At 36.0% G+C, this 16,952-nt stretch overlaps 1 protein-coding gene across 1 annotated transcript in view; it reads left to right on the top strand.

The window, feature by feature from the left end:
* The window catches only part of LOC149770966 (serine/threonine-protein kinase SIK1-like), a 71,910-nt gene extending 57,374 nt beyond the window's left edge, over nt 1-14,536 (top strand). The window contains exons 8-9 of the mRNA XM_089948930.1: nt 1,716-1,936; nt 2,534-14,536. Coding sequence (XP_089805056.1) covers nt 1,716-1,936; nt 2,534-4,612 — 2,300 coding nt within the window. The 3' untranslated portion in view covers nt 4,613-14,536. The remainder of the gene's footprint in view (nt 1-1,715; nt 1,937-2,533) is intronic.
* The last annotated feature ends 2,416 nt before the right edge of the window (nt 14,537-16,952 follow it).

Raw genomic sequence — 16,952 nt, 5'->3', positions numbered from 1 at the left:
CATAATTGCATGTGAAACTCAATCATACAGTCTGCATGAGCATGCAGTGACATTATTCACATTTGTTATTAAATGTATCAGTTTATTAAGAAAAGTGATATAAAATGTACAAAAATATCCAAAATTTTGGCTCAAAAGGCATATGAAAATATGATTTCTAAATGTCAACATGAGGACCCACTCCATGACCTTCTTTAACCTGTAACCTAGAAAATCCTATTCACGCAGACCTGCCAACTCATGATTTTGCCATTAGTCGTACAAAAATTACCCGTAAAATATGGACTTTACAGCATAAAAGCAAAAACTACTTAATTGATTCATTTGTGTTTATTTGGATCTGGGTTTCATATTGGAATTAGTGAAATTAGGTAAGGAATGAGACTAACTTTATGGCAGCATCCCAGACACTGTAAACTGCACCTATTTGTTCATGCAAAGAGTCTGCAGGATCAAACTGAAAAATGGCATCCCGAAAGTGATGTTTAAGACGAAATGAAAAGTAAGCCTCAAAAAAAATGTTAATAATCAACACAAGAAGAATAAAAAGGAATATTCAGATTCTTGGGAATGAAAGATGGAAATGACACAATTATGTTTATTGGATATCACGTGCCAATTTGAGTAAGTCTCATGGCAGGAAATATGACTGCCATCTTCATATGAAATGGAAAAAGAATTTCCAAGAATTACATCAAGTTGAGAGATAGCAACAATCCATCGAGTTGCATAGGGTTTGGAACTAAAGTTTGTGCAACTGTACTAGTGGTAAATAAGGTCTACGTGTACTTTACAAACTTTTCAGTTGAACATAATGTTAACATTGCGGCATCAAACTTTTAATTTTTTCCAGCTTTAAAATAGCAGTTATTGATATTTGTTTACACCTTACTGAAAAATAGTCAATCTTACAGAAAAAATCAGCTGCCTTACTGAGGCGGACTTGTTGGGGTTGGAAGTCTGTTTATGATGTATCTTTTAGAATCATACAAATAAATACATTATATAAAAGATGGAAATGTAATTCTGCATCTTAATCCAAGTTTCCAAGAAGTTGTCCCACATGTACAATATTGTCTGCTACCCAGCATGTCAACTTGCCACTAGAACGGTATTCTCAAGAAATTCCTCAGCGTATAATCTGTTTCTAAATTCTTTAGTAATTCTTCCCCATAAACAAAATGCTGTAAACACATAGAATCCTATTAATTTTTGTTTCTCTTCCGCATAATAGCTTATTTTTTTTATAAAGTATTGAAATGTACTAGTTTTTTTAAAAGATCGGTTTAGTTTGCTTAATATCTATTGCCATTGTTGTGTTGAATTTTATAAAACTAGCTATAAAGCTATAAAATTAGGTCATAATTACTCGACTCAAATGCTGACAGAAACAGTCAAAAGTAATTCATTTAATTTCTTTAGCCCGATGGATAAACATTACATCTTTTTAAAGCTGTGAGCAGAACAGGCAGACATATCACTAGTCATGAAAATACGGGGGTGGTATCCCGTGTGTCAAAAATTAATATTATTTTGAACAGAATATTCTGATGACAATTGCCTCTTTTCAGATGGTAAGCATTGCAGTATTTTATTTTTGTCAATTGGTCGAATTCAGTAAGCTTTTTGCTTCAACATTGGAGACGGAAACCTTAGGTGCGCATAAATGCCTGACAGCATTGTATTCATGTCTTACTGTTTACTTTTATTTTTAGAGTGTGAGAACTTAATCAGAAGAATGTTGGTGCTAGATCCTACCAAGCGGTTTACAATCGGACAGGTAAAGAACCACCAGTGGATGCAAATGGATGGTGGTTCACCTAAATCAGCTCCGTCAAGCCCTCTAATAGGTTACAACGCAAAGGTTGGAGAGTTCAATGAACAAATTCTACGGCTCATGCAAAGTCTTGGCATTGATCAGCAGAAGACGATGGAGGTTTGTTTTTGTTTTGTTTTTTCTTGATTTTCTTATGTTGGCGTTATTGTTACATTTTTGTAGACTTGTTTGCATTCCAGTTTTTTAAATTGTCACAGGTATCTATCTCACTTTGTTTGGGTTTGATGAAACTTCCATAAAATGGACACCATTGGGACGAAAAAGTTTCGTCTGTTTTATAAAGCTGGCCAGTACATGGATTTTTGATTGATGTTGGAATGGACTTGTTGGGATAAAAAAAATATTTGTACACCAGTCTGCAGTAGCGGTTGGGTTACAGTGGGGCTGTTTTAGGGGAGTTGTACTTTAACAGTATATTTATGAAAATTGAATATATTGTCTACATCACAAACACAGCAGTTTTTTTCAGTATGGCTAGAGTAACAAAGTGAGATTGAAGAAAGAAATTTTTTTTAATGTAAGAATTGCTGAAGAACAAATCTATTTTTTTTTCCCTTACTGGGAAGTAAATGTTTTGGTTTTGGTAGGTACAGTTTTTGGAATCTGTTTAATCTGCTATTGCCATGTACTGAGAGAACATGTTAAATGAAGGCAGCCTGTTAAACTAATTACTTTCCTTTTCTCTTTATTATTCAGGCACTCCGTAATGACTCGTATGATCATTATACAGCTATTTACTACCTTCTTTTGGAGAGGCTTCGACTTCACCGCAGTAGTTTCCCAGCTGATAACAGGATAGATAGTCGCCGGCGACGCCCCAGCATTATTGCAGAACAGGCAATGTTAAGGATCACTCCCACTACCTCAGCTTCTGGGAATGGTAGAATGCAGGTGATTGGCATTAAGCCAGTCACTCACACAATGGACACCATACAGCCCAGTCAAAGTTTGGCTTATCAACAGATGCAACTTTTGGGGGAACTTGATTCCGTGCCAACGCCTGGGGTTAGTGCTTGCTTACTGGATATTATTCCTCAGCCTTGTGTTACAATGATGCAAACGATGACAGGTCATAGAATTACAACATCGATTGATGAAGGGGTAGAAGCAGATATTATGGATCGGGATAGTTTCTGTGAGACTGTCACACAAGAAGGTCAGACCTTTGTAAAGGATGGGTTTGGACTTGGATTGATTCCTAGTTCAGCTTTTGGTGACTTATCCCAGCTGAATGAAAGCAGTAGTATTGCCAGTTCTTCATTGTTAAATATGGGGATGCAGTCCCCATTCACAAGTTTTGATTCCTCTCTGGAGCCTGACCTGATGTCAAGTTTGAACTTGTGTCCGCAAACTTCTGTCAGCTGTACATACTCAGCTGCAGCAGACTCGACAACAGGTGCTAGCTATACGGTTGCATCTGATGGACAAACTTACGGTATCACTCTTCAAATGCCAGAGTGTCAAAACAGCGGAGATGAACCTAGTCAAGATCGAGCACAAACACGGTCGCCAGTAAATTTCCGCGAGGGTCGAAGAGCTTCAGATGGTTTGGTTGCACAGGGAATTATTGCCTTCAAACAACGATTAAAAGAGAGTATGAGGTCACCAGGAATTACTGAATTACATAAGGAACATCAACAATTGCAAACCATGTATGGACTTAAAATGGCCCCTAATCATGCTTACGATCATCCTACAATGGATGGGTCAAATGTACGACAGCATTCCCTGGAAGAGCAGTCCATGCAAAAACCTCGGCCAAGGCCATTGATGAAACGAATGAGTCTCCCATCTGAGACTTTTGATATGCAGCCACATAGATATCTAGCTCTTAAACAAAGTTTACAGGTTGAAGAACAATTGGATCGGCATGCAAGCCATGAGAATGGTCAGCAGCAAGACAGCAGTTTCCTCAACCAACAACCATGTGGAGAATACTCCGGCAGACCACAGCAGCAGCAGTTAATGCAGCACATTCGGAATCAGAAACGCCAGTCTTTTCATCAGAGACCTTCTCTGATTCAGAATCCGCTACATCAAGATATGCAGCAATTACAGATCGACCCCAAAAGTTATCAGGTTGGTATTTATTCAAGTTCTAGTCAGCAGCAGGGGTTGGGGGAAGGAGATTTCTTGGATTCATCAGGTCATACAAGGAATGGCTTAGGTCTTCATGCAAAGGAGGAAGGGATGAGAATAAGGGAACCTATTATTAGAAAGATTTCGTACAAACTTGCACAACAGCAGCCTGTCATGCCTCCATGTGCTGATGAGGCGGTGCTGTTACCATGGCAACGGGCTATTTTGGAGAATGCAACACAGGAAGGCCTAACCCAGTCAGAAATGACCAATCGTAGCTCAGAACTTCCCCCATCTCAGTCAATACCTGAAACCCAGTCTTTCTGTGAGTTTTATCAAATGCAACAAGTAGAAAATGACACTCTAGGCTTGCCAAGTCAGTCTCAGCAGATGCCTTCTTCAGAGTTGTTTAATTTGTCTTCAAATTTGGGACAAATTGATGATCAGTTTTCCTATCAATCTGATACCTCCGACACCTCAAATGTAATGAATCCATACAGCACGTCAGAATCATTTTATTTGCAACAGGAACAGCAGCTTGTGAAAATGTATGAAAAAATGATGCGTCCCAGCCCGTATGTTCAGGAACAGTATGCAACTGGTTTGTACTCCGTTTCTTGTGCACAAAATATGGGACTTCCTACACCTGGTGGATATAATACAGTCACCTCTGAAGAACAGATGGATATGAGTTAGCTTCCCTTAGTTTACATTGTATTTGATTTTATTGTTGGTTATGCTTGTAGAGATTAGTTTAAAAATATTACTTGTTATATGATATACACTATTTACAAGGTGCCAGACTCAAGTTTGCATTTTGGTTGTTATTGAGATAAGTCAAATGCTATGTCAGAATGATACATTTTCTTTTGTAGGATATAGGCATGTACAGGCTTCAGCAGGGCTCTTGGCTTGAAGCCAGCTGTAACAAAATAGTCTAGATTTGTTTATCTAATGACCTTTTATACATCTGTTGTTATCAGTGATCAGGATATTGTAAGAGTTATGAACAATTTCAGTAAAAGCAAAGTGGATTGACCCTGTTTACATGTGTGCTGGTGTAGGGTGCAGTTTAGTGCATTTAAGTGATATTAGCTGGTGTAATATTCTGACTCTGGCTTCACTACTCTCACTCTCTTACGCTCAACTCTACAGGTATCATCAGAGTCTACCTGTCCAGTATATGGATTATTTCATCTGTGTTACTAAAGGACTTGTAGCAGGTGGCAACTACATGTGCTTTTAAATCGAACACCCCACAACACAGTGCAGCTTGGGCTTGACTCCACATATAAACAGCGTAGTGTAACTTGAGCCCGACTCCACTTGTAATACCTGGGTTGTACATTCGACATGTGATAATTTAAGATTATCCAGAAAATTTTTAATGGCTAATCACTCAGTTATGTTTTTCCATAATTGAATGTAAAGTGATTAAAGGTTTTTTTAGCTCTTCTTGTCAAAGACCAGAATAGATTACATAATGGGCCAGCGACTGTACTCCATCAGTTTCTTTTTTATCAGAACTCTTTCGAAACTCAAGCCTCTTAGCAAGTTCAAGCAGAAGTGGAAAATGGAATATAATTTAGATTCTTGGCTGTGCTAGGGATAAAAAGAGCACAAAAGGCGATAGTTATTTTTTACTGGACTTGTGTTGATTTGTTACAGTGAACCAATTGTTGATCATGGAACTTGAACCAGTTACCAAAATCAGTATTTCGCAGTTCTGTAGGGAGTAAATTAGTGGGATCTACACAGGCACAACTTGAAAATGGTCAATACACTTTGTGCATACTGCATGTACTTGCTTATGACTGGAGTCCAGATGGAAACAGTAGGGTCCCTGATATGCCTTTATTTACATAATGCACCAGCCGATCAGGGTCTGTGTTGTTTGTTCTGCTGATAACAAACTATATAGACACAGATCTTCTAGCACATTATTTAGTGGTATTTCTGGGTCTTTGCAGTTCACAGTTGAACTTGACTTTACATAAGTATATATGACAATTTATGAGTATTTTAATAGACAAAATTGGTTTTTATGATAAACTAGACTTGCAGTGTCCTTGAACCTGGTAGCCTCATAACACCACATATTTTTTTTTATAAACATGCTCCAGAGTTGGCATCTCTGCAGAGTCCTTGAACCTCGTAGCCTCCTATAACACTGCATATTTCTTTAGTAAGCATGCACCAGTTGGCATCTCTGCAGTGTCCTTGAACCTCATAGCCTCCTATAACACTGCATATTTCTTTAATAAACATGCTCCAGTTGGCATATCTGCAGTGTCCTTGAACCTCGTAGCCTCCTATAACACTGCATATTTCTTTAATAAGCATGCGCCAGAGTTGGCATCTCTGCTGTGTCCTTGACCTCGTGACCTCCTTTAACACTGCATATTTCTTTAAGTTTTAACTTACTACTCTTCTGCATATTTTCTTGAAATTTAGTTTTAAAAATCCAGATTAAATGATTTAATTTGTCATAGGTTTCTGTTGCAACTTTAGTTCTATGCATGGTATTATTTTCAAACTTGATCATGGTCTCAGTAATATTCTGAATGACCAGGTGGATGGTAAAAGATGGATGACATTGACCTACTTTTTTCTAAATAACAGGATGTATATATTAACACTGGTTAAAGATCAAAATAAAAAGCAGTTTTAAAAGGGGGGGGGGGGGCTCTGTGACCATGCCCATTATAATGAGTGACAGCCCTGTACCAAGATCCTTTTATAGGCAGGGACCACTTGTTTCTGTATTAATCAAAGAATAATTTAAGTTTTTCATAAACATAATGCCCATAGCTTCATTTACAATTGAAACTCTTGGACAGAGAGTGAATGTGTACCAGCTGTATAGACCCAGGTCTTTGGGTGCATTATGTGATATCAGATCTGGGTCTGTACAGTTTGCAGTTGAACTACACTTATAAGCAAGTATATATGGTACATACGTATTAATTGAGATATAACTAAACAGTATACATGTATATAAAATATTAACATTGAAAACTCGTTAGTGCACAGTGTTATATATCGGTGTCCAATTTTAGATGCATTTATTGACAGTACTGATATAAATATTTATGCATTTGCTGTCAACATGAGAATAGAAAATGATTAGTGTATAAATAATACATTTGCATTGTTATTATTTATTGTTATTACTTTTGTCCCATTTAAATGGAAGATTTAAAAAAAATCATTTTCTGATCTCTAACATGTGCTATTCCTTTTGAGATGGAGATGTGACATAGCACTGATACTCTTCACCAAGAAGGAACATATGCAGAATTTATCCCACAATCTAGTCAAGAAGTTCAGAAACGTTGAATAAATAAAAATAGGCAATCAATGTCAATAAGCAGTCTCTCCTAATATTGACATGAGATGAAGTTGTCAGTGCAAAAATTCCCTGTGTGATAATAGTGGAGTATAAAGAAATGGCTTACTCATTGCTATTCTTGGTTCAAGTTTACTTCATGCATTGAATGTAATAAGAGATGTGAGCATGTAAATGTCTTTTTTATCGTGTCAACATTGGTTTACCGTGCATTCAAAAATATTTAAGTCAGTATTGAATAGTGTATGGAAGAGAAAGTATAATTCATGCCATATCATTGTTTAGATGTCAAATGTATTCTCATCGATGACTATAATGTAAAATATGTTTAACATGTGTTATTGTATTTTATAATTCTAAGCTTTTTTGTGCAAGAAATGTATTTTTTGTGGTGCTTCTTTGTAAGCAAGACAAGTGCTGGACTTATTTTTCTGTATGTTTATTATCTTGTAACATAACAAAAAGCTATATTGTTTTCTTGCATATAATAGCCACTCAGCTGTCAACAGCACTCAGCTGTCAACAGCATATAATAGCCACTCAGCTGTCAACAGTATATACAAGTTGTGTACAAGTTGGATCCACTTGCAGACAATGTAGACCCTGATCTGTGGATGCATTATACATTGGCATTTCTTGAGGAATGCTATTTGTATTTGGATATTGTTTATATGAAAGTATTTACAGTACACATTATCTGCTCTTACCTCTTTTGCAGGTAGATTGTTGTGAGCACTATTTATCCTAGTTTTAATTTTGACTGACTAGCATAAATATTGATATGTCAGTGCACATTGGAATGGCATATCAGATTCTGTACTGTTCACAATTGGGTGGTCATTATTTACAAGTCAAGTCAGTAAACCTGTCAGCCAGCAAGTAAAGACCACTTTAACAGGTAGATATAGCCTTAAGAGTAAGAATACCCCAAAAATTAAATATTTGAACCACACATATTGACAACATTTTAGCTCAAGTTATTTTGAGCATGTAAATGAATTTTATTTTCCATTTAAAAAATTTGATTTGTAGATGTGTAAACTCCAGTACTATTTACTGCCATCTTTACAAGTCATTGTGGGTAATGTGCTTAAGACTAGTATTATGAGACCAATTGGAGGAGTTTTTATTGATATAAGGGATGAACTAGGTCAGGTTTAACATGCCACATGTACAAAATTTACTCATACTGCCTTGCCAAAAGTTACTCATATTGGCTTGGGAAAAAAAATATCTGAATTTACCTGGAGTTTCTGTTTGTAATTGTCTGCGACAAATTATACTTTGAACTGAAATTTAAATCATTTACTTGCTCAAAGTCCTTGTTATCAAAGGTATTGTATAAAGCTAATATACATGGGTATTGGTTAAAGCTAATACACACACACACACATATTGTATAAAGCTAGTATACACGCTAATACTGTATAAAGCAAATAAACACAGTTCTAGTCCACAATGTGAATTTCATGTTCTGCTATGCACTACAAGTAGTACTAGAATATTATCAACCATGTTCTTAAATGATGGGCCAGTTGTAGGGTTGATTTTTATTCATGATTTACTCTTGCCCTACATGGCAAAGTGTTCCTCTTTTCTTCTTGATTAAATTTGTCCATTTACTTGCTATTTTAAAACCATTGGTGAACATGAGGCTAGTTCAGATATAATTGTATATTTGTAGCATTTCCATTACTAGAATCCCACAGACATGAACTGAAAATTTCATATTCAGAAGAGCTGTAATTGTCCATTATATATGTTGTGTATTTTGTTTAATTTTTATTATTTATATTTTCATTTTAAACCTTGGTGCTCATCGGGATACAGGAAACTTGTGTTTGGGTGAGCTGGAGGCATAAGGCTCCATTTTCACTGCATTTCTACATTCCCCCTCCCCACAAATTCAGGTTTTTATGATATCTCATTTTCAATTCTTCCAACAATACTGAGAGTTTTGTCAAAGGTAGAGATAGTAATTAGAATGGAAAATAACACTTTTGTTTTCATTGTTCTACAGCTAGGAACCAATTTTTTTCCTGTAACAAATGTAAGGAATTGGTGAAATTTGAACTGTTTTTAGTTTTACTCCAAGATATCACAGGATTATTGATACGTGATAACCTTCCATACCTACCTGATGACTGCTAGGTGAAAAATCATTGTTGAACAAGAACAGTGTATTTTAAAATTATGAGAACCTTATTCCAACTGCAGCCTTAAGAACAAAAGAGTGCTAAAGTCATATACTGTATGTATCCAAATGTAACATACACCATCTGTAAACATAATACACCTAGATAATATAATATGCTGATAATTCCGGATCTGTGTTGTTTGTTTGAAATCATGCATGGAATGGACGGTGTAGTCCCAGATCTGTTATCACATAATGTGCTGATAGTTTAGGGTCTATGCAGTTTGTTTGAAATCATGCATGGAATGGATGGTGTAGTCCCAGATCTGTTATCACATAATGTGCTGATAGTTTAGGGTCTATGCAGTTTGTTTGAAGTCATGCATGAAATGGACGGTGTAGTCCCAGATCTGTTATCACATAATGTGCTGATAGTTTAGGGTCTACGCGGTTTGTTTGAAGTCATGCATGGAATGGACAGAGTAGTCCCAGATCTGTTATCACATAATGTGCTGATAGTTTAGGGTCTATGCGGTTTGTTTGAAATCATGCATGGAATGGACGGTGTAGTCCCAGATCTGTTATCACATAATGTGCTGATAGTTTAGGGTCTATGTGGTTTGTTTGAAGTCATGCATGAAATGGACGGTGTAGTCCCAGATCTGTTATCACATAATGTGCTGATAGTTTAGGGTCTATGCAGTTTGTTTGAAGTCATGCATGGAATGGACGGTGTAGTCCCAGATCTGTTATCACATAATGTGCTGATAGTTTAGGGTCTATGCAGTTTGTTTGAAGTCATGCATGGAATGGACGGTGTAGTCCCAGATCTGTTATCACATAATGTGCTGATAGTTTAGGGTCTATATGGTTTGTTTGAAGTCTTGCATGGAATGGACGGTGTAGTCCCAGATCTGTTATCACATAATGTGCTGATAGTTTAGGGTCTGTTTGGGGTTTTTTAAAAGTCATACATGGAATTGTCACTATAGACCCAGATCTGCCAGCACATTATCAGAAGGCACATGTCAGTGTAGATTGTTTGCAGATGAGTGTGGACTGTTTTGCAGTACTCCCTTGTTATAACACTCTTTAAGGGAGCCATACAGGTGGATTACCTTCTTTATGGGTGGTCACCTCATATTGAGGTATTTTATATATAATATCACATGATTACTGTGTGATTTAGGTTAATATACTAATATGATAATTTTGTATTTGTAGCGTATAATGATACCTCCAGATGTTACAAATGTTATATAAGGAAAAGGCATAATGACTAAGGCATCTGAATGTATTTCAAAGTCACATTACAGCACTATTTAACAGTTGCATCAGATTAAATTGGTGGTTTTCATTGTCTTGAGAATAGAATCTAATATTTGTCTGCATTCCAAATTAATGTGATGAAATGCATCAAATAATTTCAGTCTTTTGCCCACTGAAGGTCATAAAAGTTGGAAATTATTTGATACTTTGTAATGAGCATTTGTACAATTATCTATTTAAATAATGACATCTTTCCTGCTCTAGCACGAGAGTACTCTAATTCATGTTCCGACCCTTATAGCTTACAGTAACTAGATCAGCATTGATAAACAGTCATGGTGGTTTAGAAATTCTGCACTGCAGTTGCTGTTAATTTGTAATTACCATATAAGACAAGTCAGACTGCAAGTAACAAAGACCCTGATCTGTCCTAGCATAGTGCATATTCAGGTCAGGGTCTTTGTTGTTCTCCTGTTGTTGACTTTGATGACATATGAGAGTGGTAAACAGAAGTTTTTTATTAACGAGGCCAAACTGTAGTGTACATTCACCACAGTCCTTACTTGTGGATTGAAAAGGCCTACATAAATTCCTTCCCATATTGTTTTTTTCATGACATTTTCATTCATGACACCAGTTTTGAATTTGAAACTTTAAATCTTTTTATAGAACACACATGCTTACCCTCACTAGTTTTAAAGTTTATGAATTTTCTGACCTAAACAAAATGCTTTACAAGGTATGACACAAAAAAAAAATGAACATGGACAATAGTGCAACTGATCTGTGGCTGGGCAGTGGATTGCATGCTAGCCTGCATAATAAACACAATGAACTAATTGTCATTCTAGATGTTTAGATAAAATCTAAAAATGTTAAAGAAAAATAGCAGCTGTAAAGATATTTTGAAAGAAAACAAGTGTTTGGAAGATAATTTCCATTACCTTGCATTCTATTGCCAGAGATTACAACTTGGAAGAAAAGAAAAAACATTCCCAGAAAACTTGACTTTATGTATCATTTGTACACATTGTATTCAAATTATTTCTGAGGTGTGCAGTTATCTATATGTAGATTATTAACTAATGTATTTAATTTTGTACTAAAAGCAGAGTGTTCTTTATGAGGAAGAAAAAACAAAAGTCAATTTTATTGATAGTGTATACAAAACAAAAAGGGAGGACTTATTACGGACAGAAAATTATACACAACATGCTACCGTGGTTTCTTAATGAGAAATTGTTCATCAAACTCAGGTTTAACTTTTTATGAAATTTTCATGATACTGCAGTTACTTTTCATGTTCAGTTACGATACAATAAAAAAATTCTGCTTGTTCTGTTATGTAAATGTCTGCATTTATCTTGTCGATTAGTATGAGGTAAAACTTTATTGGTGGCCACAAAAATTGTCTCCATCAAAATGCACACCATATATACACACTTATAAGTTCATTAAAACTACAAACTTTTTCACTGCAGATCTGCTTTCGCATAATGCAGGTGCATTATGCTATGGCAGATCAGGCTCTTTGTTGTTTGCAATTTGACTAGACTTAAAAGTGAGTATAGACAATATTCAGTAAAGTTTTTGTCTCATAAGTAAGCCAGCCTTGGCTGATTTTGTAAATGTGTGATTATCTCCGTGAATGTATGTGTGAAACGCTTATACTTGAGTGAAAATCTGTGACATTGAACTACATGTACAATGCCTTTTTTTTCTTGCTGATGGATAACACTTGCCTCATTGCAAAAACATGTGATCCAGCAATCAGTCATCTGAAACAAATTTTCAAAAGTAAAATCATTTATGATTGGTCAAAACAAAATCTGAGACTTAAATTCTTGTTTAAGAGTTTTTTGATTTATGTTGTTCACAGTATCGTACATACCCTCATACAACCTGTCCCAACTACAGATCAAGGTCTGTATTGTTGGCTACAGTGATTACTCGTAACAGACTGCACAGACCCAGCTCTGCCAACGCATTATGTGACTGCAGATCTGTGTCTGTGCCGGTGCAGTTTGACTCGTATTATAAGCAAACACCAGTACATAGGGTACTGTTCTCCCAAGAGGCCCTTGGGATCAACAGACTGCATAAATCCAGATGTGGACACATTATGCCCCAGCAGATATGGCATTATGCTATTATTAGTGTTGGATTGGATTTGTATCCAAATTGTGTGGTACATATGGTTAAATGGGGCACAAACACATTCAGTTCTAGAACATGAAGGCACAGTGCAAATTGTTAGCATTCCAAATACAGCTTCCTGCTACAATTCAGAGTGCTCTTGTTATTTCATTGACAGGAAACAACCACTGCTGTGATAATCCCACTTGGAACAATTATTTTAAACAGTTTTAAATGGTATCACAGCTTCCAGCTGTGTTGCCATAACAGTTGGTTAGCTGTCTTAAATGTACTTGTATCTTATTTACTTCTGTCATTGGAATTTAGCTGTAACTTTATCAAATGATTGGAGGATTATGAGCAACATAAAATTCAAAGGTCAGGGTCACTGGTGCTTAATGTATGAAGTCACTGTCAACGGGGGGGGGTCATTATTGTTAATAGGTGAGATTGTACATTTTGAAGTTCATTGCTTTGAGTTTTGTAAATGTTAATTTATTGTTTTGTACTTGGTAAATTTATGTACAAGCCTCTATTGGTAATAGTTTGAATTGCTGAATGTTTGAATATGGTGGCATGAAGTTTTGTAAATTGTATCTAATTTATTGTTTTTGTATCTGTAAATTAAAATATATGTATGCCTTTGTATTAGTGACAAAATTCATGGATAATGATTGCAATAACTATTCTGTGAAGAAAATGATAAAATCAAATTACTGAACGTTTAAAATTTGGCAAAATTATCAGTTCATTTAAGAAGTTATTGGATGTTGACATTTGCAAACATCGATGTTTACTACACAGCTTGAAATGATATCTTTACTTTATGACTTCATCAATAAAACACAGCTTGCTACCCGAGTGTATCATAGGGTTTGAACTTGGAGAGATTGGATGTAATGTCATTGCTATGATGTCATTTGTTACCCGAGTGTATTATAGGGTTTTGAACTTGGAGAAATTGGATTTTAAAATGTAGTTATGACACATGTCTCTTACTAAATAATCAAAAAGAAAAACATTTGTAAAAATTTAGTAATCTCATTAAGAGTAAATAATCAAGTCGGAGAGAAGTATTTGAGCTTTTTCAATTTATACAACTGCCATAAATTGGTCATAGATGCATTTTGTTAGGGTAAAAAAAGCAATGTCCTGTCTAAATTTGATGAAGTTTTAAATACTCTTTCAGTACTTTCCTATGATATGACTTTTCATGGAGATGTATATTCAGCTACTGACTAGGGTCACTGCAAGACGAGAAGTTATTTTGGGTGATATAAAAAAAATGTTTTACACTGTTAATGTTTTCAATGTTTCATAGTTGATCATTCTTAAGAAGTGGCTGTGTACCTTGTATGTTCATGTAGAATCCAACTCGAGTTGAACGAGGTCTGTACTCTCGAGTTGGGTATATTTTACACACCGATGAATTCAATAATCTAGTTGAAGAAGCTAGTCTGTAATGTGGATGTATTTATGTTTTAATGCATTTATCTAGTCAATGCCAGATTTGTTGCCATTTAGTTATTTTTTAATGTAATTCAGTTCATGTTGTATGGAATCGGTTAAATGAAAGAAAACATGCTGTTATAACTAGTATACAGTGATTAGTTAAGGGGTTATTCAATCTTGGTTCAGTTTAAATCCCTTGACAATTCAGCATTATAGTCCAATCAGGCAGAGTTAGTTGTGTAACATGTTGATATTACAATAAACAATGTCAAAACTATTTTAGTTTGCATTTTTTTGTGTTTACATTGCAAAGTACTTTGTAGCTATGCTATGAATCAGACAGAAGAACTCCATCATCACTATGCTATGCTATGACTCGGACAGAAGAACTCCATCATCACTATGCTATGCTATGACTCAGACAGAAGAACTCCATCATCACTATGCTATGCTATGACTCAGACAGAAGAACTCCATCATCACCATGCTATGCTATGACTCAGAAGAACTCCATCATCACCATGCTATGCTATGCTATGACTCAGACAGAAGAACTCCATCATCACTATGCTATGCTATGACTCAGACAGAAGAACTCCATCATCACTATGCTATGCTATGACTCAGACAGAAGAACTCCATCATCACCATGCTATGCTATGACTCAGAAGAACTCCATCATCACCATGCTATGCTATGCTATGACTCAGACAGAAGAACTCCATCATCACTATGCTATGCTATGACTCAGACAGAAGAACTCCATCATCACCATGCTATGCTATGACTCAGAAGAACTCCATCATCACCATGCTATGCTATGCTATGACTCAGAAGAACTCCATCATCACCATGCTATCCTATGCTATGACTCAGAAGAACTCCATCATCACCATGCTATGCTATGACTCGGACAGAAGAACTCCATCATTACCATGATCTCTTACCAGGTGGCATTAGTGAACTACGAGATTTTAAAAGTAGTTCTTAGTTTAGAAGACTGCTCAAGAGAACGATTTTGTCAGACATGGGGAAAAAGTCTATACTTACAAGTGTGTCATCTGCAGCAGTATATGGAGGTAAATTTCATTGTCTTCCAGTTAATTTTGAAACTTTTTAAATTTTCATTTAAGTAGGTTTCCTGAACAATCTTAACTTCAACCTATAATTTAGGTCACATTGACCCCATATCAAAATAGTGTAGAAAAGCAAGACATGGCAATCACATTTCTGGTGATGGTTGCAGAATATTGTCATGAACAGTTTTGTCCTGGCTTGGTGAATGATTTTATTAGCCTATATTACCATAACTTCTCTAACATGGGTACATGAGAAAGCTTGCCAGTAGCTTCTCGTGGGTTGGTGGTTCTTCCCAGGGTTTTCAAGGGTTCTTCCTCCACCAGTTATATTGGCCACCATGTATAGCCTATCTTGTGCTGAAAAATGGCGTTAAACCCTACAACAACAACTTCTTGATGAGTTTAGTTCATACTTGGGATGTTTGGCATGAATTTTAATGTTAATTGGATACAGAAACTTTTTGATGATTTGTCACCAAAGAAAATTTCTGGTGTTCCAAAAGATGACAGTTTTAAAAAAAATAAAAAACCTTGTGCACATGTGTGTGTGAATTGGACTTTTAATGTAGCTTTAACAATTTTTAAGTCATATTGCTATGATGTCTGCATTGTGGCAGTTTTTAGTGATGTTGAGCACTGGAACATCATGCCACAGGCATGTAGAATGATGAGACCGAGTCACATTATCCAGACATCAGGCCGACCAGTCCTAACTTAATCCTGAGCACCAAGTGAGGCAGCTGTTAGTACCATTTTTATGAATCTTTGGTATGACTGGGTTGGGGTTTGAACCTGCGACCTCCCACATCTGAGGTGGATGCTTTAAATCTTTCAATAAAATTGAACCAGCACTGTATATTCTAATGACTGGATGACTTTAGCTTACCTGGCTGTATATACTAATGACTGGATGACTTTAGCTTACCTGGCTGTATATACTAATGACTGAATGACTTTAGCTTATCTGGCTGTATATACTAATGACTGGATGACTTAGCTTACCTGGCTGTATATACTAATGACTGGATGACTTTAGCTTACCTGGCTGTATATACTAATGACTGTAAGACTTTAGCTTACCTGGCTGTATATACTAATGACTGGATAACTTTAACTTACCTGACTGTATATACTAATGACTGGATGACTAGCTTACCTGGCTGTATATACTATGACTGGATGACTAGCTGACCTGGTTGTATATACTAATGACTGGATGACTTTAGCTTACCTGGCTGTATATATTAAAGTACAGGTCTGATCCAAAAATAAATGGCATGGACACAGACAGATATGCCATTTAATAATATATCCTGATTTATGCAGTTTGTTAGAATTAATGAAAACAATAGTAGGACGAAAGACCCAGATCTATTTAAATATTTTGCAACAGCTGACCAGGTTTTATACAGTTGGACCATACCTGTGCACAAGTATACACTACTTGTATCACATCTTTAATGCCAAGGTTACAGAGTCCAAGAAACTGAGTTTGCTGCAAAACTTGATACATCTAAACATGACATGACCTTGACTACACATTACATGACCTTGAGTAATAGTTACTGCAAAAGCAACCTAACACAGTATGTGACACAAATGACTCAAGTTTGA

Source organism: Sinohyriopsis cumingii, unplaced genomic scaffold (assembly GCF_028554795.1).
Source record: "Sinohyriopsis cumingii isolate HCF-2022 unplaced genomic scaffold, ASM2855479v2 utg002173l, whole genome shotgun sequence".
Lineage (NCBI taxonomy): Eukaryota > Metazoa > Mollusca > Bivalvia > Unionida > Unionidae > Sinohyriopsis > Sinohyriopsis cumingii.
The sequence above is the reverse complement of the archived record's forward strand: the minus strand, read 5'-3'. Positions and strand labels throughout refer to the sequence as shown.